This window comes from Amblyraja radiata, chromosome 12, assembly GCF_010909765.2.
Source record: "Amblyraja radiata isolate CabotCenter1 chromosome 12, sAmbRad1.1.pri, whole genome shotgun sequence".
Classification (NCBI taxonomy): Eukaryota; Metazoa; Chordata; class Chondrichthyes; order Rajiformes; family Rajidae; genus Amblyraja; species Amblyraja radiata.
This window is the reverse complement of record NC_045967.1, coordinates 50,779,423-50,805,634: the sequence shown is the minus strand read 5'-3', so window position 1 is coordinate 50,805,634 and position 26,212 is coordinate 50,779,423. Positions and strand designations below refer to the sequence as shown.

The 26,212-nt window shown below is 45.2% G+C and overlaps 1 protein-coding gene across 4 annotated transcripts in view; it reads left to right on the top strand.

The window, feature by feature from the left end:
- Positions 1-26,212, top strand: part of gria3 (glutamate ionotropic receptor AMPA type subunit 3) — a 310,941-nt gene that overhangs the window by 130,987 nt on the left and 153,742 nt on the right. For all 4 annotated transcript variants that reach the window (XM_033030754.1, XM_033030753.1, XM_033030751.1 and 1 more), the window contains exons 4-6: positions 13,467-13,654; positions 17,249-17,302; positions 23,326-23,487. In XM_033030754.1, coding sequence (XP_032886645.1) covers positions 13,467-13,654; positions 17,249-17,302; positions 23,326-23,487 — 404 coding nt within the window. The remainder of the gene's footprint in view (positions 1-13,466; positions 13,655-17,248; positions 17,303-23,325; positions 23,488-26,212) is intronic.

Genomic DNA, 26,212 nt, shown 5'->3' with positions numbered 1-26,212 from the left:
CTCTGTGACCGTGTGGGTTTTCTCCGGGCGCCTTGGTTTCCTCCCACATCCCAAAGGCGTGCAGGTTTGCAGGTTAATTGGTTACTGCAAATTGTCCCTGGTGTGTAGGATGTGAAACTTGGATAACATTAGGATAACATTGGGATAACTGGGATAACTAGTGTATAGGTGATCGACAAAAATGCTGGAGAAACTACTGGAGAAGCGGGTGAGGCAGCATCTCTGGAGAGAAGGAATAGGGGACGTTTCGGGTCGAGACCCTTCTTCAGACTGATGTCGGGGCGGAGGGGAGGGAAGAAACGAAGAGGCGGAGACAGTAGGCTTGTGGGAAAGCTGGGAATGGGGAGGGGAAGGAGGGAGAAAGCAAGGACTATCTGAAATTAGAGAAGTCAATGTTCAAACCAGTTGGGGTGTAAACTACCCAAGCGAAATACGAGGTGCTGTTCCTCCGATTTACGCTGGGCCTCACTCTGGCAATGGAGGAGGCCCAGGACAGAAAGGTCAGATTCGGAATGGGAGGGGGAGTTGAAGGCTGAGCCACTTCACGTACACAAGTGTATGGGTGATGGTTGGTTGGCATGGACTTGGTGGGCCGAGGGGCCAGTATCCACGCTGTATCTCTAAACAAAACCAAACTAACCTAGCCAAAGATGCCTATTCAGTATTCTTTAGCCCACTGACTTTATCCCTGTCCAATGAATCTGCATTGACAATGTCAACAGGTTAATAGATGCTAACAGGATTAGTGCCCTATTCAATTCCAGCAACAATCAATAGCATCAATAGTATGGATGAGGGAATGGATCAGGCCTGGCCTAATGTTATCCATCAGTAAGTAGCCTGCCAATATATATTCTGGGTCCACCGGGTCCACGCCAACCAGCAATCCCCGCAAACCATCCTACACACACTTCATAATTGTACCAAGCCAATTAGCCTACAAACATGTACATTTTTGGAGCGTGGGAGGAAACCGGAGCTCCCAGAGAAAACCCACGCAGGTCACAGGGAGACAGACTCATCTTCGTATAATAACTCTCCATTATTCATTCAATGTATAACATATTACGGTTGAATTTCACTTGTTTCGTGGTTAATCAAATTTTATTTTAAAACTGTTGTATCGAGAATGAAAGAATGAATCAGCAAGCTAAAGACCTTGTGCCAAAAGGTGGCACAGCGACACAGTGGTAGAGTTGCTGCCTTACAGCTCCCGAGACACAAGTTTGATCCTGACTACGGGTGCTGTCTGTACAGAGTTTGTACGTTCTCCCCGTGACCTCGTGGGTTTTCTCCGGGAGCTCTTGTTTCCTCCCGCACTGCAAAGACGTACAGGTTTGTAGGTTAATTGACTTAAATAAAAATTGTAAATTGCCTCTCGTGTGTTGGACAGTGCTGATTATAAGGTCATATGTCATAACATCATAAGTGATAGGAGCAGAATTAGGCCATTCAGACATCAAGTCTACTCCGGCATTTAATCATGGCTAGTCTATCTCTCCTTCCTGACCCCATTCTCCTGCCTTCTCCCGATAACCTCTGATACTAATCAATGGTGTACGAGATCGTTGGTCAGCGCGGACTCGGTGGGCCGAAATATCCATGCTGTATCTCTAATCTAACATAAACTAAATCCATGCAACAAAAGCTTTTCGCTGTACCTTAGTACATGTGACAATAAACTAAACTGAGCCACAAAAACCATCAATACATACTGTAGTTGAAAAAAAAATTCAGAGAAATTTTGTTTTAAGGGCCTGTCCCACTTGAGCGACCTAATCCCACACTCGCAGCATGGTCGACACGAGGCCGTGGGAGGTCTTCGTAACTCTCCTTCATGCTCGAGAGTGGTCTCCGCGTACTCGAGGCCTCAGCTAGGTCGCGGCATTTTTTTCATTATGTTAAAGAATGCCTGCGATTAAAAAAAGGTCGCCATAGAAAAAATCAATACTGTTTTTACTCGTAGGTTTAGTTGTAGTAGGTCGTAGTTGGTCGGCATGTTAGTCGTAGGTAATCGAGGGTAGTCGAAGGTAGTCGTAGATAGTCTTCTTCATCGTCGAAGGGAGGTCGAAGGGAGGTCAAAGGAGGTTGTCTTCACTCTCCACTATTCGGTGTCCAATTTTCCCGAAGTTAGTCGCAGCTAGTCGAGCTGGTCTTCAACATAGTCGAAGGAGGTCAAAGGAGGTCTGCTACATAGTCAAGTCAAGTCACATTTATTTATGTAGCACATTTAAAAAACAACTCTCATTGGCCAAAGTGCTTTACATTTGTTATAAAAATAGCACAACAAAACAAACTACATACATATATACATGTAGCCCTCACTCAGAGGACGTCAGGAAAGGCTTGGGAGTATAGATAAGTCTTTAGTCTTGACTTAAAAGAGTCGATGGAGGGGGCAGTTCTGATGGGAAGGGGGATGCTGTTCCACAGCCTAGAAGCTGCAACCGCAAAGGCACGGTCGCCCCTGAGCTTATGCCTAGACCGTGGGATATTCAGCAACCCCAAGTCGGCCGACCTGAGGGGCCTGGAGGTGGAGTGGTGGGTGAGAAGACTATTTATGTAGGTGGGGGCAAGCCCATTGAGGGCTTTGTAGACATGGAGGAGTATTTTGAAGTTTATACGGAACCGCACAGGGAGCCAGTGGAGAGAGGCCAGGATCGGGTGATGTGGTCTCTTTTTTGGGTGCCCGTCAGGAGTCTCGCTGCGGCGTTTTGGACCAGTTGCAGGCGGGACAGGGATGATTGGCTGATGCCAGTGTAAAGGGAGTTGCAGTAATCTAGGCGGGAGGAGATAAATGTGTGGATGATCTTTTCCAGGTCATCAAACTGGAGGAATTGTTTTATTTTAGCTATCATCCGAAGCTGAAAGAAGCTAGCTTTTACCACGGCATTGATTTGCTTGTCAAATTTCAGTGCTGAGTCAAATATCACGCCAAGGTTTTTGGCGTGAGGTTTGAGTAGTGGGGTAAGGCTTCCAAGGCTGCCTGCTATCATTTTGATTGAGTCCGAGGGGCCAAGAAGGATGACCTCAGACTTACTCTCGTTTAGTTGGAGGAAGTTCTGGGCCATCCAACACTTTATATCCTCGAGACAGTGGGTAAGGTTAAACAGATTAGATTGGTTTTTGGGCTTCAGGGGGAGATAGAGTTGGGTATCGTCTGCGTAGCAATGGAAGGAAATGCCGTGCCTTTCAATGACTTGGCCTAAGGGGAGCATATACAGGGAGAAGAGAATGGGGACAAGGATGGAACCTTGTGGAACCCCACAGCAGAGATTAGCTGTGGAGGAGAATGAGTTGCCTATGTTAGTCGAAGGAGGTCTTCAACATGTGATTTTTTCAAACTCTTCTAAACTTGCCAATTAGGTCGTCCAAGTGGGACAGCCCCTTCACTGAGGCCATCCTTGTTTCAATTTTAGTTTCAGTTAAGTTTATTGTCACATGTACCGAGGTACAGTGAAAAGCTTTTGTTGCTTTTCGGAAAAACAATACACAATTACAATCAAGCCTTTTACAGTGTATAGATGCATGATAAGGGATAACGTTTAGTGCAATGTAAAGCCAGCAATGTCCGATCAAAGATAGTCTGAGGGTCACCAATGAGATAGATAGTAGTTCAGGACCGCTCTCTGGTTGTGGTAGGACGGTTCAGTTGCCTGACCACACCTGGGGAGAAAGTGACCCTGAATTCTGTGCCAAAGTGCCAAGATTCAGCCTACGATCAAGATGCATCGCTGTTACTGACTGCAATGTCACGCACATGCTCACAGTAATAAAGCAATTTAGATTAGAATCTGAGGAAGATGTACTTTGAGAGAGTGTAAGGGCATTTATGGATTTCCCATAATCAATAGTACAACAATATATTGTTTCAGAATATCCCTTGCAGTACGGATTTGTACATTTCCCAGTGGTACATTTTGTGCACAGTACATGAATTGTTAAAGCCTTACAATTCCATTTAGCTGATAGGGAAAATCTGCCGCATAATTAATTAATGACAAAGCTGATTACTCCCTCTCTGATCATTTAAAAGCACTTAATAGTCAACTACTGTAGTGTCAATATATATATGTTAAGTGCAAGTTTCAGCAACACTGTATAATACTTTGTCTTTAATATAACTCCTTTCTTTTTCCTGAATTTGTTTCTGAAAACCTTTCATCCCACGATAGAAAGGTTCCACAATCACCTAGATTATTTAATGATGCATCCTGATCAAAGTCGTTTCACCAGAGCGTATCTGACAATGGCCTGTTCACTTTATCATCGTTGCCCTTTTGCACATCTTTCATCCATTTCTTCTACATCTCTCTATGTCACAGTCTCTCTATGTCACCCTTTCCCCTGACTCTCATGGGCCTGTCCCACTTGGCGATTTTTTAGGCAACTGCCGACGACTATCAGGCCGTGAGGCAACCAGTCAATATCAACAGCAATTCGGACAGGTACATGGATGGGAAAGGGTTGGAGAAATATATGTGGACATATGGGACCAGTGCGTGAATGGGGCATCTTGGTCAACATGGATCAGTTGGGCTGAAGGGCCTGTTTCTGTCCTGTATGACTATGACTTTAGCTTAGTTTAGTTTGGAGATACACCACAGAAACAGGTCCTTCAGCCCACCGAGTCCACGCTGACCAGCGTTCGTCGCACATTAACACTCTCCTGCACACACTAGGGACAATTTTTTTAACATTTATCCCAAGCCAATTAGTCTTCAAACCCATACGTCTTTGGAGTGTGGGAGGAAACACGAAGATCTCGTAGCAAACCCACGCCGGTCACGGGGAGAACGTACAAAAACTCCGTACAGACAAGCGCTCTTAGCCAGTGTCTCTGGCGCTGTGAGGGAGCAACTTCACCGCTGTGCCATTGCGACTCTGTAACTTGCCGAAAAATATTGTGCCTTGGAGTCGGTCTTGAATGTTTCAGTCTGATTGGATTTAAAACTGGTTAAAAAAAAAAACACCCCGTAAGAACTACTTGGAAAATTTGCTGTGTTTATCTCCATCGAAACTGTGCAAATGTTTATTATTGCTTTTAATTCTGCATTCAAGCCACCAGGGTAACTCAGTCAACTGGAGCAATTACCCATGAGCTGTGCCAGTGTGGACTCTCTTTGGCACAACATGTACAACTGGCTGGTCTGTCCGTTATCCTGAAAGATAAACACAGCTCGATAAGGTTGAAATGGCTTTGTGGATCATCATAGAAACATAGAAACATAGAAAATAGGTGCAGGAGTAGGCCATTCAGCCCTTCGGGCCTGCACCGCCATTCAATATGATCATGGCTGATCATCCAACTCAGTATCCTGTACCTGCCTTCTCTCCATACCCCCTGATCCCTTTAGCCACAAGGGCCACATCTAACTCCCACTTAAATATAGCCAATGAACTGGCCTCAACTACCTTCTGTGGCAGAGAATTCCAGAAATCATCAGTCTCACACCCAAAAGTGCCTCTGGTATCGACACTCCACCATCGCAGGGACTCCTTTCCTGTGACCCAGTTAATGAGTGTCTACAGAAAGCATCCCAAGATCAGGGCAGCATTTGTTTTGTGACATTCATTTTGTCTCGGTGACCTTTAGCGGGAAAATAACAGAGAAAGGGAATCTTCAGCAATTCTGAACGCCCCCTTAGAAGAGATGACAATGCTTTGGCACAGCGTGCCATCGCTCACACCAACTCCCTCCATTGTTGTCATTCTCAGCTTTTCTTTCTTTCTTTATGTTATATTAATGAGTCACTGATGTTTGAAGTAAAATGAGAGGAGCATTTCCCCCTTTGCTTTTCTGTATTTCTGCTCGCAAGAGATCAACAATAAGGCTGAGCAAAGATTATGGGTATACTGCTGAGTTTTATTATATTCCTTCTTAAATGATTCATTTTCATTCCTAGTCAGCTCGAATTTTTGTCGCATTGGGCCAAGAATCCAGCTGTGCCCTTAAACAGTACGCCACCAGATTAAGGAAAAGCGATTTTATTTTTTGTAAATGATCCACATTTTCCCACTGAGTCAAACATAGCCATCCTTTCCCCTTGCCAGTGGGAAATTCTGTTCCCTTTGTAAATACTGCTAAAAATCTCATAGCAGTAAATTAATATACATTAGTGCCATGTGGTGCTGGAAAAACACTGATCAAAATTTAATGGATAACATGGAGAAAACTACACAGTAATCGCCCAAATAAAGGCTATTTTTTTTCCCTTGATGAAACAGATCTGATATATATTGCACATATATTGCAACAAATTGTGGACGCAGCCCAGACCATCACGCATATCAACCTCCTATTGACTCCATTTACACCTCACGCTGCCTCGGCAAGGCCAGCAACATAATCAAGGACCAGTCGCACCCCGGCCACTCCCTCTTCTCCCCTCTCCCATCGGGCAAAAAGTATAGAAGTGTAAAAACGCACACCTCCAGATTCAGGGACAGCTTCTTCCCAGCTGTTATCAGGCAACTGGATCATCCTACCACAACCAGTTCTGAACTACTATCTACTTATTTGGTGACCCTCGGACTATCCTTGATCGGACTATCTTTACTGGCTTTACCTTGCACTAAACGTTATTCCTTTATCATGTATCTATACACTGTTAATCGATCGATTGTAATCATGTATTGTCGTTCCGCTGACTGGATAGCACGCAACAAAAGCTTTTCACTGTACCTCGGTCCATGTGACAATAAACTAAACTAAACTATATTTTAATGTTAGCAAAATAGTGGAATAAACAAGGTGGTCATGTTAGGTAAAGTGAAACAAGATTTAAGAAAAGGAACCTGGTAAATTGGTTGAAAGAAAGCTGGATGGGCTGCACTGTGTCACTGCTGGGAGAAGCCCTGCCTCACAGCACCAGAACCTGGGTTCGATCCTGACCTCGGGTACTATCTGTGTGGGGTTCGCATGTTCTCCCGTGACCACGTGGGTTTCCACCGGATGATCTGGTTTCCTCCCACATACCAAAGACGTGCGGGTTTGCAGGTTAATTGGCTTTTGTAAATTGACCCCCTAGTGTCGGGACGGCAGATGGCGCAATTGGCTAAGTGTTCGGCTGGCAACCGGAAGGTAGCCGGTTCGAATCCCGCTTGGAGTGCATACTGTCGTTGTGTCCTTGGGCAAGACACTTCACCCACCTTTGCCTGTGTGTGAATGTGTGTGAGTGATTGGTGGTGGTCGGAGGGGCCGTAGGCGCAGATTGGCAGCCACGCTTCCGTCAGTCTGCCCCAGGGCAGCTGTGGCTACAGAAGTAGCTTACCACCACCGAGTGTGACTGAGGAGTGAATGAATAATGCGATGTAAAGCGCCTTGAGTATTAGAAAGGCGCTATATAAATCCCATCCATTATTATTATTATTAGTGTGTGGGGAGTGGACGTGAAGGTGGATGATGTAGAAGTAGTGTGAATGGGTGATGGATGGTCGCCGTGGGCTCAGTGGGCCGATGGTCTTGTATCCATGCTGCATCTCCAGAGCTAGAACTAATGGAGCTGATGGATTGTCCGCATTTGCGGAAAATTAGATGCATTCTATCATCTTGAAAACCTAGCCCTTTGGATCACAAGAAGTCGGCAACAACTCAATAGACATTGATTGGCCGAACTGAGAGTGTATTTTAATTCAGCGGTGGTGAAAAATGCACAATGGAGTAACTAAGTAATCTTACCAACCATCTAATCCACGACTTAGGCTGAAAGCCATTATCCCCAACCTGCTTACAAAGTGTCTAGGAAGGAAATGCAGGTGTTCGTTTATACTGAAGATAGATACAAAATGGTGGAGTAACTCAGCGGGAAAGGCAGCATCTCTGGAGAAAAAGAATAGGTGATGTCTCGGGTTGAAACCGTTCTTCAGACTGATAGTAGAGGTGGGTGGGGTTGGGGGGGGTGGCAGGGGGGTAGGGAGGGGGGTTTTGGGAAGGGTGGGGGGTGGGGGGGTAGGGAGGGGGGTTTTGGGAAGGGTGGGGGGATGGGGGGGGGGGGGGGTGGAGGGGGACTGGAATCATGTTAGTCCACAAACTTGAGTATTCAAAGTTCACCTTCAGGAATTGATTTGGTAAAGGCATGAAACACTGTCCTGTCAACAGATGCCATTCTTTGAATGAAGAGTGGAGCAGTAAACTGTTTTCCTGCGGTGACATAGTCTTTAAGGATTTCATATGACTGCTTGTAGAACAAGAGGGGTTTTCTAGCTAACGTTTCTGACAGGAACAGATTGTCCTCCTGTCATTTCTTTCTGCCTTATAGTCTCCCGTATGTTCAAAATGGCTGTCACATCTGACAGTAATAGTGACATCCACGGTGCTTTATAAAGTGTTGTGTATGTAAATGTTTCAGGAGAGTTTTGAACTAAGTGCAGTGATTGATTTTTTTTCTTAAACTCCACAGAAACAAATCCTCCCTCTCAGCTGGGCAAATATATCTGTTATTTTCTTTATTGGCACCCCCGGTCAGATACATTCAGAAGTTCAGAAGTCGCTGGAGCTGAATTAGGCCATTCGGCCCATCGAGTCTACCCCGCCATTCAATCATCGCTAATCTACCGTTCGTCCTCAACCCCATTCTCTCCATAACCCTTGACACCCATACTATTCAAGAGTCTGTCAATTGCCACCTTAAAAATACCCAATGACTTGGCCTCCACAGCCATCTGTGCCAATGATTTCCAAAGATTCATTTCATGTTCCCAGTGGTATGTGGTGTGTCTTTATCACGACTGCAGGAGCACAGCATCAGGCAGGCAATCCCTGCTCCCGTTGATCTTCACGCTCCTTGGGCGCTGGGTTGCTGAATTTTTCCCAACCTCCTTGATCGCTAAACTCGTGCCATGAGATCATATGGAAGGGACCGCGTAGCCTAATGGATAAGGCATCTGGCTTCCACACTTGATGCGATATCGTCAAAGGATTGTCGGTTCGAGACCCGTATGTCACTTTGTAATGGACCACTTCATGATCTTGTGATCATTCTGTGATCTAAAATAGCAGTTAAGCAGAGTGTAATAGGCCACTTTAGATTTATAATTTAGTTTAGAGATACAGTATGACCTTCGGCCCACCGATCCCCACAAACTAACACTATCCTACACACACCGGGGACAGTTTACTATTTTACCAAGCCAATTAACCTACAAACCTGTATGTCTTTGGAGTGTGGAGGGAAACCAGAGCTCCCGGAGAAAACCCACGCAGGTCACAGGGAGAATGTACAAGCACCATTTCGCCCCATATCCCTTGATTCTGTTGTTGTTCTTGCTTTTACAACTGCACAGGCAATGGAATTGGTTTTATAGGTTTACAAGGTTAATTCCCGGGATGGCGGGACTGTCATATGCTGAGTGAATGGAGCAGCTGGGCTTGTACACTCTGGAGTTTAGAAGAATGAGAAGGGATCTCATTGAAACATATAAGATTGTTAAGGGCTTGGATATGCTAGAGTCAGGAAACATGTTCCCGATGTTGGGGGAGACCAGAACCAGGGGCCACAGTTTAAGAACAAGGGGTAAGCCATTTAGAACGGAGACGAGGAAACACTTTTTCTCACAGAGAATGGTGAGTCTGTGGAATTCTCTGCCTCAGAGGGTGGCGGAGGCAGGTTCTCTGGATGCTTTCAAGAGAGAGCTAGATAGAGCTCTTAAAAATAGCGGAGTCAGGGGATATGGGGAGAAGGCAGGAACGGGCTACTGATTGGGGATGATCAGCCATGATCACATTGAATGGTGGTGCTGGCTCAAAGGGCCGAATGGTCTACTCCTGCACCTATTGTCTATTGTCTATAATTGTGTGTGCACGGATGTACCTCAACATACAGAAAGAGAATGAGTTGATTTAAAAAAAAGTCGATGTGTGCATGACATAGTTTTCTTTCAAATACCTCATAACTTCATAGGCTTTAGGAGCATAATTGGGCCATTTGGCCCATTAAGTTACTCCGCCATTCTATCACGGCTGATCCATCTTTCCCTCTCAACCCCATTCTCCTGCCTTTGCCCCATAACCCCTGACACTCTATTCACTTTGAAACAAACTCAATAACTCAGTGGCCACTGTGGAGGTCAAGTCAATGGATATTTTTAATACAGACATAGATAGATTCTTGGGGAGGGGCAGGAGAATGGGATATGATGAAAAAATAGATCAACCATGATTGAATGGCGGAGTAGGCTTGATGGGTCGAATGACCTAATTCTGCACCTATCACTTATGAACATGAAGAAAATCCAAATACTGTTGATTTTGTTGAATTTCAGTTCCAATATATTTTTTATCATCATCACAGGTCGGATTGTCCAAAGCAAATATTAACCAAAGGCATGTTGATCAGCTAAATTCTACTTGGTACTCCGCTATCTTTCAACATCACTATTTTAGTAAAAATCAAACTGCATAAACTCTTGATTTACACTACTTTATTTAATGTGGTGGCAGATTGGAAAATTATATAATTGGCAGCCTCCTAATTGTCTCAATATAAGGTCACATATTGCCTGAGCAAACTCCCACACTCCAAAGAAGTGCAGGTTTGGGGGTTAACTGGCTCTGGTAAGCATTGTAAATTGTCCCTAGTGTGTATTGTGTACTCATGGGGGGGGGGGGGGGGGGGGGGGGCTAATGGGAATCGCTGGTCAGCGCGGACTCAGTGGGCCAAAGGACCTGTTACCGCGTTGTATCTCTAAACTTGAGCGTTTTCACCCAGAGAGTTGTGGATCTGTGGAATTTTCTGCCACAGAAGGCAGTGGAGGCCAATTCACTGGATGTTTTCAGGAGACAGTTAGATTTAGCTCTTAGGGCTAAAGGAATCAAGGAATATCATATTGATCATATGATCATATTGATTGGCGGTGCTGGCTCGAAGGGCCGAATGGCCTACTCCTGCACCTATTTGTCTATGTTTCTATGTTAAGCTAAATTGGGGAGAGAGTGGGTTGATTTAATTGGAAAAACATTAGAATGGAGATGATTTGGGCATACTACAGCTATGTTTAAACTATGTATAATAATAATAATAATAATGGATGGGATTTATATAGTGCCTTTCTAATACTCAAGGCGCTTTACATCACATTATTCATTCACTCCTCAGTCACACTCGGTGTTGGTAAGCTACTTCTGTAGCCACAGCTGCCCTGGGGCAGACTGACGGAAGCGTGGCTGCCAATCTGCGCCTACGGCCCCTCCGACCACCACCAATCACTCACACACATTCACACACATTCACACACAGGCAAAGGTGGGTGAAGTGTCTTGCCCAAGGACACAATGACAGTATGCACTCCAAGCGGGATTCGAACCGGCTACCTTCCGGTCGCCAGCCGAACACTTAGCCCATTGTGCCATCTGTCGTCCATGTATGTCAAAATGTACATAGAATATAGACCATCGATCAGTACAGCATAGGAACATTTGGTCCACAATGTACATGCCGGACATGATGCCAACTTAAACCCCTGTCCCACGGTACGAGTTCATTCCAAGAGCACTCCCGAGTTTGCCCTGATTTGAACTCGGAGATTTACGGTAATGGCCACTCGTCGGTACTCGGGGCTCTCGTGGACATTTTTCATCATGTTGAAAATTCTTCACCAGTCTTCCCGTGCTTACCTGCCGTTACTGAGTCTTCCCGAGTACCTGCCGTTAGCGTAACGAGCCGCTAAGCGGCGTCCCCGAGCTCCGACGTACCCGCTACGTTCATTCTCCGCGCTTACCACGAGTTAGATTTTTTTTAAACTCGGGAGAGCTCTTGGAATGAACTCGTACCGTGGGACAGGGCCATTAAACTAATCTCCCCTGCCTGCACGTGATCAATGTCCCTCCATTTACACAATCTTCTAAGCCACATATAGACACGAAAAGCTGGAGTAACTCAGCGGGACAGGCAGTAACTTTGGAGAAAAGGAATAGGTGATGTTTCGGTTCAAGACTCTCCTTTTTTGTGTCTATCTTTGGTTTTAATCCAGCAACTGCAGTTCCTTCCTGCAGATCTTCCAACTCACACTGGGTTTTCACCCCTGAGATGGTGCAATTCCCTTTCGTGTTGGGCAATTCATGTGTAGCACTTGCAAGAAATAAAGCGCCTTTGCAAAGAAGCTTAACAACAGCTTGTTACACGACAAACAAGGTGCTTTCGTAAATCATTTTCTTCAGCTCCCCTCCTGCACAGTGGAGCTAACTAGAAGGCATTTGAGCAATCAAACAGCAATCTGCAGCGATGGAGCAACAGTGGAGGACTACCAACGGCTACGCTTGGCCAGGCCGACCCTGCAACGCCGCCATGACAACGGGCCTTCATGGTCAGGTCAACATCCCTGCACTCACAACGACTGGGACTTGAAAATGGCGCCAAACTGGCGAATCCATACTGTCTCAGTGTACGACTGCTACACCGTATTGTATCGTATCTGAGATGTATCTAAGATGTATCTAAGTGCTTATGTAATAATGATACTTGTACTGAACTGTATACAAAAATGAATTTGACTGTACCTCGGTCTATGTGACAAATCAAATAGCATACCAAGCCTTTTCTGACGTCCTCTGAGCGAGGGCTATTTGAATATATGCATGTAATTTGCTTGTGTATACTATTCTTATAACAAATGTAAAGCATTTTGGTCAACGAGAGTTGTTTTTTAAATGTGCTATATAAATAAATGTGACTTGACTTAACTTGTGACTTGATACCATACCAGAATGAAGAAGGGTCTCGACGCGAAATGTCTCCCATTCCTTTTATCCAGAGATGCTGCCTGTCCCGATGAGTTACTCCAGCATTTTGTGTCTATCTTCGGTGTAAACCAGCATCTGCAGTTCCTTGTGTCGGAAGGAACTGCAGATGCTAGTTTAAACCGAAGGTAGACACAAAATGCTGGAGCAATTTAGTGGGACAGGCAGCATCGCTGGAGAATGGAGCACCTGTCTGGAGAAGGGTCTCCACCTGAAAAGCCCCCCATTCCTTCTCTCCAGATGAGTTACTCCAGCATTTTGTGTCTAAGTTTGGGATGACATATGGCACAATGGGCTAAGTGTTCGGCTGGCAACCGGAAGGTAGCCGGTTCGAATCCCGCTTGGAGTGCATACTGTCGTTGTGTCCTTGGGCAAGACACTTCACCCACCTTTGCCTGTGTGTGAATGTGTGTGAATGTGTGTGAGTGATTGGTGGTGGTCGGAGGGGCCGTAGGCGCAGATTGGCAGCCACGCTTCCGTCAGTCTGCCCCAGGGCAGCTGTGGCTACAGAAGTAGCTTACCACCACCGAGTGTGACTGAGGAGTGAATGAATAATGCGATGTAAAGCGCCTTGAGTATTAGAAAGGCGTAATATAAATCCCATCCATTATTATTATTAAGTGCGGTTCCTTCCCACGCCAAACCATACCATACCAATCTCGACTACTTTCTTATTCAGTAGCAATTCAGCTCTCGGTTCCTAAGCTGCCTCTTGTTCTTGTTTCTGCAGGATATTCCATTTTGCAAGTCATTATGGAGGCTGCCGTGCAGAATAACTGGCAGGTGACGGCCAAGTCGGTCGGCAGCATCACCAACCTGGTGGAATACAGGCGCATCTTTGAGGAAATGGACAAGCGGCAAGAAAGAAGATATTTAATAGACTGTGAATTGAACAGACTTAACGCCATTATGGATCAGGTAACGGCTATTTTCTGCACCATATTTGACCAAAAAGTGGAGAGAGAGAGAAAAAAGGATTTGCTTTGTGCGTGCGTTGTCCTGCCACTGTAAACCCGTCAAACGCAGCGATGATACTACGGGCAAATATTTTATTGTACCCAATAAAGAGTCTAGTTTTTTTCCCCCTCCAAATGCTTTAAGGGCCTGTCCCACTTACTCGATTTTTTTCGGCAACTGCCGGCACCCTTCATAGTCGCAGTAGGTTGCGAAAACGTTCAAAATCCAGCAGCAACCAGAAAAAGGTGCGTCTCTTTGGGCGACTAATCACGACCATGCAGGCGTCACGTGTCGACGCGGTCGCGCCCAAAGAGTCGTACCCTTTTTCTTGTGCCCGCTGGATTTTCAACATGGAGGCCATGACACCTCTATGGTCGTGAGCAGTCGCCCAAAGAGTCGTACATTTTTATGGTCGGCGCTGGATTTTCGCCCTTGAAATTTTTCGGCGACCTGCTGCGACTATGACGGGTGCCGGCAAAGCGCCGAAAAAAATCGCGTAAGTGGGACAGGCCCTTTATTCAAGTGATTTCAGGCCTTTGTGTTTTAATGCAAAGCTTCATCCATCCACAAGTCCCCTTAGGAGTACCCACCGATAACGTATTGAGCGCTAGTCCTGTAATCCTGCTTCTTTAGAGTCGCTGCTTCAATACATACACATTTAAGAGGATCACTCTAATAGCATCAGGATTCATGATGCTGGTTGTGTGAGATTCTGAGCTGAATTGGGATAATACGTTATTTAAGGTGTCTTTTCCTCCTGCCTTTTGACTGGAGCTGTTCGAGCAAAATGTCAGTCTCTCCTCACTCGGATTTGTACAAAGTTGCTGCCAAGCCGAGGTTGCCTGCATGTGAAATGTTGACATCGCCCTTACGAGGATGTTGCCAGGACTCGAGGTTCTGAACTGCAAGGAGAAGTTGGGCAGCCTAGGACTTTATTCCTTGGAGCGCAGGAGGATGAGGGGCGATCTTATAGAGAGGGGTGATCTTATAAAATCATGAGGAGAATAGATGAATAGGGTGAATGTACAGTCTTTTACCCAGAGTAGGGGAATCAAGAACCAGAAAGTTTAAGATGAGAGAGGAAAGATGTAATTCTTTCCAGCATTTTCACACAGAGGATAGTAAGGTTCGGGGACGAGCTGCCACAGGAAGTGGTTGAGGCAGGTACTATATCAACGTTTAAAAGACACTTGGGCAGGTACATGGACATGAATGATTTAGTGGAATGTGGGACTAGCGTAGATGGGCCATCTTGGTCGGCATGGATAAGTTGGGCCGAAGGGCCTTTTCCTGTGCTGCTCGACTCTACGACTCGGAATCTTTCAGGCTACAAGAAGGTCATGCAGCCTGATCTGCTGAGCATATTCAGTGAGCTCTGATTTTTTTTTTTAAACCCTGTTCTAAAAGGGCATCCACGTTTAATGAGGAAGCAAAGATTGGGATGGCAATTGTGCTTGCTCATCGCCTACTACTGAGGAGAATTGTGGAATTTATTGAAGAAGGATTAAAAGTTACCTGACTGCTATTTATTAATGGAAGAGACCTGATGGGACAAGTAATCAGCAAAGTAGTGTCAGTCAGCACTATTCTGCTTACATTAGGGGAGTGTCAAGTCTTGTGTTTGCATAATATACTCAATGGAATCATTTCTTGGAACCAACCAAAATATCCCCTTAATGGTAGACACAAAATGCAGGAGTGACTCAGCGGGACAGGCAGCATCTCTGGAGTGAAGGATTTTTTATTTTTTTCTTTAATTTCAAAATAGGCTTTATTCAAGTAATAAATATATACAATACGTGAACCGTGCGAAAAATTCATCCGACATTTTCGGAGGCTCAATACAGTCTATACATTTCACAAATATGTCCCCCACCCGTGCCACTCATGTGGCCCCCTGACGTGGGATACCTTCCCTTATTTTGAGGGGCGTCTCCACCATACCGTGCCCCCCCCCCCCCCCCCATGTCCAGCAGCGGAAGGAATGGGTGACGTTTCAGAGCGAGATCCTTCATCAGACTGAGCGCCAGGGGAGAGGAGGTCTACAGATATGGTGTGAAAATGACAGATCAAAGCAGATGGTGATAAGGAAATGTAGAATGGTTCATTGTTAGCTGAGGGGAAGGTGACAAGGAGGTGGCATACAATCAGCAAGATTTAATCAGGAGGACAGTAGAACTAGTCAGAAAACTAGGTTGGGGGAGGGACAGAGAGAATGGGAAAACAAGGGCTACTTGAAGTTGGAGAAATCAATATTCATACTGTTGGATTGTAAGCTGCCCAAGCAAAATATGAGGTGCTGTTCCTCCAATTTGCATTGGGCCTCACTCTTCCAATTGGAACCTTAAAGGGCCCGTCCCACTTGGCCGTCATTTGCGCATCACGCAGATGGCGTGTGAAGATTTTGTACATCACAAAATCCTGCCACGCCGCGCGGGACCGCATAGAAATGACGGCCAAGTGGGACAAGCCCTTAAGGGTTTTGGTTTTATCTGCGAAAAGTAAACTGGAAGAACAGGTACCAGATACCACAGAAAACGGAATAACAAATTTGAGGGGGGAAAGCAGGAAACTATGTAGATCAAGAATTAGCCTGGAGTATTTTTGAGAAGTTTGCACGACGGCCTATGTGAACCATGCCAAGGTGTTTGTAACTATTCTTCACAATAGTTTATTAGTAAATAGTAAAACTGCGGAATTGGAAGTAACCTCGTTATATAGGCTGGTAGGTTCACCTGGTAAACACCTTTCTTTAGTTAGCGGGTGGTGAATCTGTGGAATTCTCCCACAAGTGGCTGTGGAGTCCAATTCTGTGGGTATTTTTTAAGGCAGAGATAGATTGATTCTTGATTAGTACGGGTGTCAGAGGTTAAGGGGAGAAGGCCGGAGAATGGGGTTAGGAGGGAGAGATAGATCAGCCACGATGGGAATGGTGGAGTAGACTTGATGGGCCGAATGGCCTAATTCTACTCCAATCATTTATGACCTCATGACCTTATGAGACAAGGGCTGGAGATAAGAAGCACATACTCTGTAATGATCTGGTATCCAATGTGTACGGTGATCTCTATGAAGATCATGGATGTACCAATGACTAGTTGTGAAGAAGAGAGCTGGTGAAAGTTGCACAGCTAAGCCCAATCTAGTGACCAGGTGCCAGACTGAAAATGGACTTTGGATATCATTAACACTATAGGGTGTTACAGTACCAGTTACGCCACTGTGCCATCCGAGGTTTTAGGGACAGAATCTTATAAAAGGTCGGAGAACGCTAACAAAACAATTGGAAAGTTAACACTGTTAACGTTGATGTTGCCTAACCTGCTGATTGCTTGTGGCATTTTCTACTTTTATTTCAGATTTCCAGCATCTGTATTTATTTTACTTTCATTTCGAAAAGCTACACAGGCTATATGTTGACTGCGCTAATTGCGTCAAAATGATATTTTTTATCCTGTGTTGGCTAAATATTTATAATGTAATTACGCTGACTGTAATAGGTTAGGTTTCATTGAAGAACAGTTTCATAGCTTCTTTCTTTCCTTTGTGACACAGGCTGTAAACGTTGGCAAAAACATCAGAGGTTACCATTACATGTTGGCCACTCTGGTAAGTCACCTTTGTGATTGATTATATAATGGCGCTTTGAACAACTCAGTACTAATAAGCACCCAGCCCAGGAGACTATTGCATGCTAGCCACAGAAGCAGATCTACAGTCACGTATTACCATCGCTCCACATTTTTAACTTTGTAAATGGCTCGATTGCAATCATGTATTTAGTTTAGTTTAGTTTGGAGATTCTGCGCGGAAACAGGCCATTCGGCCCACCGAGTCCACAACGACCAGCAGTCCCCGCACATTAACACCATCCTATACACACTAGGGACAATTTTGCATTTATACCAAGTCAATTATGTACGTCTGCCAACCTGTACAAAGAAACATAGAAACATAGAAAATAGGTGCAGGAGTAGGCCATTCGGCCCTTTGAGCCTGCACCGCCATCCAATATGATCATGGCTGATCATCCAACTCAGTATCCTGTACCTGCCTTCTCTCCATACCCCCTGATCCCTTTAGTCACAAGGGCCACATCTAACTCCCTCTTAAATATAGCCAATGAACTACCTTCTGTGGCAGAGAATTCCACAGATTCACCATTCTCTGTATAAAAAATGATTTTCTCATCTTGGTTCTAAAAGACATCCCCCTTATCCTTAAACCGTGACCCCTTGTTCTGGACTTCCCCAACATCGGGAACAATCTTCCTGCATCTAGCCTGTCCAACCCCTTAAGAATTTTGTACGTCTTGGGAGTGTGGGAGGAAAGCGAAGATCTCGGCGAAAAGTCACGCGGTCACGGGGAGAACGTACAAACTCTGTACAGACAGCACCCATAGTCGGGATCAAATGTAAGCGCTGTAACGCAGCAACCCTACTGCTGTGCCACCATACCATATTGTCTTTCTGCTGACTGATTAGCAGGCAACAAACGTTTTTCACTATACCTCGGTACACGTGACAATGAACTAAACTGAATCAAATGGTACAATAATTGATCATTTACCAATGAAATTAACTCCAGCCAAGAACAATGCTCAGAAATGTTTGCCTGCTAATCTTAGAGTACAAGTGGAATAGTTTCTGACGCACTGCAACAACTACAGTTAATTATACACAGGGAAATCACTGATTGGGATGTAGAATATGTAGAAATGTTGCAATGAATTAAGGGTTGCTGTCAGAAAAGAGCCAAGAAAGTCTTATTATGTTTTTAGTGACTGCTTGAGTTGGAAAATGTAATTGTTCACCACATCATGGTTTGGGGCGGTACGGTGGTGCAATGGTAGAGTAGCTGCCTTACAACACCAGAGACCTGGGTTCAATCCTGACTACAGGTGCTGTCAGCACAGAGTTTGTACATTCTCCCTGTGACCACGTGGGTTTTCCTCGGGTGGTCCGGTTTCCAAAGAAGTACAGGTTTGAGGGTTAATTGGCTTCAGTAAAGATTGTAAATTATCCCTGGTGTGTAGGGTAGTGCAAGTTTACGGGGATCGCAAGGTGGGCCGAAGGGCCTGTTTCCGCACTGTATCTCCAAACTAAATTAATAATCACTGTCCCGGCCCCAGTTCTTGTGTCTCTAGCTGAACTCGGGAGCTGTCTGCGTGGAGTTTGCACGTTCTCCATGTGACCCTGTGGGCTTCCTCCAGGTGCTGCAGTTTTAGTTTAGTTTAGAAATACAGCACGGAAACAGGCCCTTCGGCCCACCGGGTCCGCACTGAGCAACGATCCCCACACATTAACACTATCCAATATCCACTAGCGACAATTTTTACATTTACCAAGCCAATTAACTTACAAACTTGTACATCTTTGGAATATGGGAGGAAATAGAAGATCTCGGAGGAAACCCACCCAGGTCACGGGGAGAACGTACAAACTCCATACAGACAGAACCCGTGGTCAGGATCGAACCCGTGTCTCCGGTGCTGCATTCGCTGTAAGGCAGCAACTCTACCGCTGCACCACCGTGACTGCCCTGCCGCATCCCAAAGACGTGCGGGTTTGTAGGTTACTTGGCCTCTGCAAAGTGCCCCTAGAGTGTTGGGAGTGGATGCGAAAGTGGGTTGACATAGTTTGATTCCCCTCTGCAAAGCTTGCTGCCTTTATGCTGTGTTCTTGCTTTGATCTCTCAGTCTTCCTGTTATTGTGTTTCTCGTCCATTTGTTTTGCATTTTTCTTTTTCTTTCTCCAATGTCTTGTAAAATTGAGATAACAAGCAAGTGGTCCCCTTCCACAAAATGGATTCTGAGACTATGAACTGCATGGTGTCTTAGAGCGCCGGGCCCGGGTGCTGTCTGTACGAAGTTTGTACGTTCTCCCCGTGACCTGCGTGGGTTTCCTCCAGGACCTTCGGTTTCCTCCCACACTTCGGTTTCCTCCCAGCATAAAGACGTACAGGTTTGTAGGTTAATTGGCTTTGGTTAAAACTGTAAATTGTCCCTAGTGTGTGTAGGATAGTGTTAGTGTACGGGGATAGCTGGTCGGTGCGGACTCGGTGGGCATGAGGGCCTGTTTCCGCGCTGTATCTCTAAATTAAACTAAACTCTGGTAATACTCTATGACTGATCCGAGGATAGACTCGATTACAATGAACACTTTCCAAATGAGGAAGCACAAATTTGGGGTTTTTTTGCTTGCAAATAGCATCCAGTTTGGCATGAGAGAGACCTGAAAAATGTCACCCACCTCTGCACATTTCTTTTCCATTCACTGAATGTAAAAGTTTAGTTTTAGTTTATACATTCAGCATGGAAACAGATCTTTCGGCCCTCCAAGTCTATGCCAACTATCGATCACCCATTGGCGCATTAGTACTACACACTCCCTATACACGAGGGGCAAGTTACAAACCCACACGCCTTTGTACTCGCTAGAATTTAGACGATTGAGGGGGGTTCTTATAGAAACGTACAAAATTCTTAAGGGGTTGGATAGGCTAGATGCAGGAAGATTGTTCCCAATGTTGGGGAAGTCCAGAACAAGGGGTCACAGTTTAAGGATAAGGGGGAAATCTTTTAGGACCGAGATGAGAAAAACATTTTTCACACAGAGAGTGGTGAATCTCTGGAATTCTCTGCCACAGAAGGTAGTTCATTGGCTATATTTATGAGGAAGTTAGATGTGGCCCTTGTGGCTAAAGGGATCAGGGGGTATGGAGAGAAGGCAGGTACAGGATACTGAGTTGGATGATCAGCCATGATCATATTGAATGGCGGTGCAGGCTCGAAGGGCCGAATGGCCTATTCCTGCACCTAATTTCTATGTTTCTATGTTTCTATGTTTGGGATGTGCAGAGGAAACCCACGCGGTCACAGGGAGAGCATGCAAACTCCACTCAGGCAGCACCCAAGGTCAGGATTGAACTCTGGTCTCTGGCACTGTGAAACAGCAGTTCTACCCGCTGTGCCGGTGTGCCACCCATAAACCTTTAAGAATAAGTATCTACACAGCAGGCACCCACATTTAACAAGACATATACTGTAGGTATATTCAACATATAAGAAACAGTTGTTTCAACAGAAAGAAACATATTTAAGAAACATTTAGGCAGATACATGGATAGGACAAGTTTGGAGGGATTTGGGCCAAATGTAGGCAGGTGGGACCAGTGTAGCTGGGGCATGTTGGCCGGGGTGGGCAAGTTGGGCCGAAGGGCCTGTTTCCACATTATCACTCTATGACTCTATATAATCAAAAATATCGCCAAACATCAAATTAAGACAAAAAATCTTTATTTGAGCCTGGTGGCTTAATTTGACAAGTAGTTTAGTTTAGTTTAGAGACACAGTACGGAAACATGCTCTTCAGCCCACCAAGTCCGCGCCGACCAGCGATCCCCGCACTTAACCACTTGTACAATTGTACATTCATATCAAGCCAATTAACCTACAAACCTGTACGTCTTAGGAGTGTAGGAGGAAATCGAAGATCTCGGAGGAAACCCACGCAGGTCACGGGGAGAAAATACAAACTCTGCGCCCGTAGTCAGGATCGAACCCGGGTCTCTGGCGATGCAAGAACTGTAAGGCAGCAACTCTACTGCTGTGCCACCGTGCTGCCCGTAGTTTTTCATCAGTACAGAATGGAAAAAGCACATCACCGCAAACAGAAATCACAGACTAACTGTATCCCCAAATTATCTCGGATGAGGCATCATGTTCAGTAATTCCTCAGATATCCTTGGTGGCCAATTTCACAATTCACTGGTTAGTTCAGAAAACCTGTCGAAATAGACATTTGCAAATAAATGCTTCCCGTATTTATGTTTTGATCGGGGTCTGCCGTACAGTAGGGATTTTTAATCAGCCCTGAGGAAATCATATCCAGTTTATTGTACCGCAGATATTTCACTTCTGCTGTTTTGTCACCTATTAGTTGGACCTTCTCAATGAAATCACACATGCAAGACCCACACATGCCTGCCAACATCCTATCTGGTCCATGGCACTGAGGATATTTTACTGTTGCTATTTTGTCACATATTAGATGAAACTTCTTGAATCAATCAGGCATGCGGTGCTTGCAAATGATTGCGCTTTCTGTCTCATCCTTGCAGTGAATAACATGTTGCCATTGCCTGAATGCCAGCAACGGGTGAGGTAAAGGAACAAGACAAAACAGTGCTGATTTTGCTCATTAGACAGCAAAGAACACCATTTTCCCCCCCCACGTTTTGAAGCTGGCTTTGTAGCCAACTTCAATTCTAAATCCATAACCACAAACTCATTAGCAGCTGCTGCAACAGACTAGCCAGAGATTTTTATATGACTCATCTTGGGGGGGGGGGGGGGGGGTTACAGTCCTCTGATGTTGATGATACACTTGCCGCTGTGGAAAAAAGAGCAAATAAAACCGCGTGTTAATTCCAAGACCAAATTAAAACACAAGGAACTGCAGATGATGATTTACCATAAAGAACACAAAGTATTATGGCCCTGTCCCACTTACGTGACTTTTTCGGCGACTGCCAGCACCCGTCATAGGTCGTTGCAGGTCGCCGAGAATTTTCAACATGTTGAAAATCCAACAGCGACCAGCACAAGGTAAGACTCTTTAGGCGACTACTCACGACCATACAGGTTTCACCCCACAACGTTGCCTGTATGGTCGTGAGTCGTCTCCTCAGTCGCCCAAAATATCGTAGCGTCTTTCTGGTCGCCGCTGGATTTTCAACATGTTGAAAATTTTCGGCGACCTGCATCGACCTATGACAGGTGCCGGCAGTTGCCGAAAAAGTTGCGTAAGTGGGACAGGACCGTTAGAGTAACTCAGTGGGACAGATGGCATCTCTGGAGAACTTGACGTTTTGTGTACGGACACTTTATTTAGACATTTTGGGTTCAGACAACCAGGGTCCCAACCTGAAACATCGCCTATCCATGTTCTCCAGAGTTGCTACCTGACCCGCTGAGTGACTTTAGTTTAGTTTGGAGATATAGCATGGAAACAGGTCCTTCAGCCCACTGGGTCCACGCCAACCAATGATCACCCATACACTCATTAGCTTTATCTCACACACTGGGAATAATCTACAGAAGCAAATTAACCTACAAACCCGCACGTCTTTGGAATGTGGGAGGAAACCGGAGCAGCAGGAGAAAACCCGCACGGTCATAGGGACAACGTGCAAACTCCACATAGACAGCACCCGAGGTAGGATGGAACGCGGGTCTCTGGCGCTGTGAGGCAGCGACTCTACCGTGCCGCTCCTGTGTGAGTGAGAGAGGTGATGGTGAGATTTGAGCATGGATATAATAAACTAATGCCCCTGTCCCACTTAGGAAACCCGAACGGAAACCTCTGGAGACTTTGCGCCCCACCCAAGGTTTCCGTGCGGTTCCCGGAGGTTGCAGGTGGTTGCCGGAGGTTGCAGGTAGTGGAAGCAGGTAGGGAGACTGACAAAAACCTCCGGGAACCTCCGGGAACTGCATGGAAACCTTGGGTGGGGCGCAAAGTCTCCAGAGGTTTCCGTTCAGGTTTCCTAAGTGGGACAGGGGCTTTACACCCTGCTTTTTCAGCAGTCTGCTGGCCTCCTTTACTGTGACTTGTCTTGTGTATTCCTTGCAGGGCTTCTCCGATCTTGTACTGGATAAATTTATTGAGACGGGAGTCAATGTAACTGGCTTTCAGCTTGTGAATTACGAGGACCCAATGGTTCAGAAATTCATGCAGAGATGGACAAAGCTGGATCAGAGAGAGTACCCAGGAACAGCTGCTACCAATCTGAAGGTAAGATCATCTCTCTTTCCAATGTTCCACCATCTGGCAACGGCACGAACCATTGGAAAAAAAATCAATTGGAAAAAAAAATCACATCACCAGATTGTGCAGTTTGGATATTTTGAGCTTATTGGTGTTTAAAGGACGTGCTTCAGAAAATAATTCTTTAAAAATAAAAATCTTAAATAAGCTAAACTAAACGAAAATTCCAGAAGGAAGGAAAATAAAGTTAGGAGGGGAAAATAGATCATACTTGATTGTATGTGTAAGAAAGAACTGCAGATGCTGGTTAAAATCAAAGGTAGACACAAAATGCTGGAGTAACTCAGCGGGTGAGGGAGCATGTCAGAAGAGAAGGAATGGGTGACGTTTCGGGTCAAGACCCTTCTTCAGACTGATGTCAGGGGAGGGGGCGGGATTCCCAATCTGACCTTTCAGTCCTGGGCCTCCTCCATTGTTAGGGTGAAGCCCAGCGCAAATTGGAGGAACTGCACCTCATATTTCACTTGGGTAGTTTACACCTCAGCGGTATGAACATTGACTTCTCTAGCTTCAGATAGCTCTTGCTTTCCCTCTTTCTCCATCCCCTTCCCTTTCCCAGTTCTCCCACCAGTCTTACTGTCTCCGCTTACATTCTGTCTTTGTCCAGCCCCCTCCACTATCAGTCTGAAGAAGGATCTCAACCCCAAAACATCGCCCATTCCTTCTCTCCTGAGATGCAGCCTCACCCGCTGAGTTACTCCAGCATTTTGTGTCCATCCATGGCTGTACGGAGGAGTAGACCCGAAGGGCCTAAAACGTGGTGATTCTTGTGTGCTGACTCAATGTGGTTTAATATCTTACACTCTTATACCTAGTATGCTTGTGCCTAATGCATGTTAATATTGGCACTGAACTCAATCATACTGTTTGAATGGGCTTGTGCAATAAAGGTCAGATACAACAAAATTGGCTCTAAAAATGCAAAGGAATGTTGACTGCAACAGAACATTAGCTTAAACGGGAATTCAGAATAATTTAAATTACCAGCTGCTGCCTTACAGTGCCAGCGATACGGGTTTGATCCTGACCTCGGGTGCTGTCTGTGTGGAGTTTGCATGTTCTGCGCCATAGAGGGAGTACAGAGAAGGTTCACCAGACTCCTGATTCCTGGGATGTCAGGACTTTCATATGAAGAAAGACTGGATAGACTCGGCTTGTCCTCGCTAGAATTTAGGAGATTAAGGAGGGATCTTATTGAAACTTACAAAATTCTTAAGGGGTTGGACAGGCTAGATGCAGGAAGATTGTTCCCGATGTTGGGGAAGTCCAGGACAAGGGGTCACAGCTTAAGGATAAGGGGGAAATCCTTTAAAACCGAGATGAGAAGAACTTTTTTCACACAGAGAGTGGTGAATCTCTGGAACTCTCTGCCACAGAAGGTAGTTGAGGCCAGTTCATTGGCTATATTTAAGAGGGAGTTAGATGTGACCCTTGTGGCTAAAGGGACCAGAGGGTATGGAGAGAAGGCAGGTACAGGATACTGAGTTGGATGATCAGCCATGATCATATTGAATGGCGGTGCAGGCTCGAAGGGCCGAATGGCCTACTCCTGCACCTATTTTCTATGTTTCTATGAATCTCCTTGTGACTGCTTGTGGTTCATCCCAGTGCTCCGGTTACCTCCCACAACACAAAGGTGTGCAGGTTTGTAGGTTAATTGACCTCAAGGCAAATTGCCCCCTGGTGTGTAAGGAGTGGATGAGAAACTGGGACAACACCGAACTGGTGTGGACTCTGTGGGGCCAAGGACTGTTTCCATGCTGAATCTCTCAACTTAACGAAATCGTAACTCAATCAAACCACAGCAGTGCACCTGCACAATTCCTGCTGCCTGGGCAATGTTGAGACGTGGTCTCATGACTGAAGATTGAAGTTATATTGCAGTTGTAGGAAATTGGATGCAGTAGCAAATGGCTTCATGGGTAGATTGTCACAGCACTTTGCTCTAATGTGTTCTTGCGCCAGGCGCATTGGATGCGAGTATACATCAGTGCTTTTGTGAAAGACAGCTTGAATTCAGTATTTTTCATGTTGAAGGGAGAGTCTCTGCCAGTTAGTGTGAAATGACAGGACTGAAAATCAGTAAGATTGACTGGACATTAGATAGAGAGGTGGGGTGCCCTCCTAGTTATTGATAGTTCACTAATGCTAAAAAAACTAAAGATTGAGTAGTAAAAGCCTAGACATTTTTCGTCAGACTGATTGTAGAGGGGATAAAAGAAAGCTAGAAAGGAGCTGGATGGTAGTGTCAGTGTGTTGTGAAAGGAATATTGACGAGAAAATAATGTAGGCTGATGCTACCCACATTGAGATTGATTTTTATGCATGCTTTACCATTGAGCAAATTAGATTAATTTAATTCCCCATTTGTTATCAAAAATTTCTCACTTCTTGCTTTTAATTGCTAACTCAAATTGAAAATGATAATCATAAGTCTATTCCCGATTCAGTTCAGTTGATTAACATTGGACATTTTGGTATTAAAAAAAATCTACAAATATTCATCTTCAACAGAGATATTATTGCAGAGAGATTTCTTAATCTGTGGTATCCTCTTGAAAATTGAGCTGAAAAGCTTTTCGCAGAATTTAAACTCATGGTTCAAAGGATCTCAAAAGTATTAAATCTTTTTCCATTTTCAAGAAAGGCTGAGGTAAATTCCTGTACTTGTCTTAAGAGTCTTAAGGGCCTG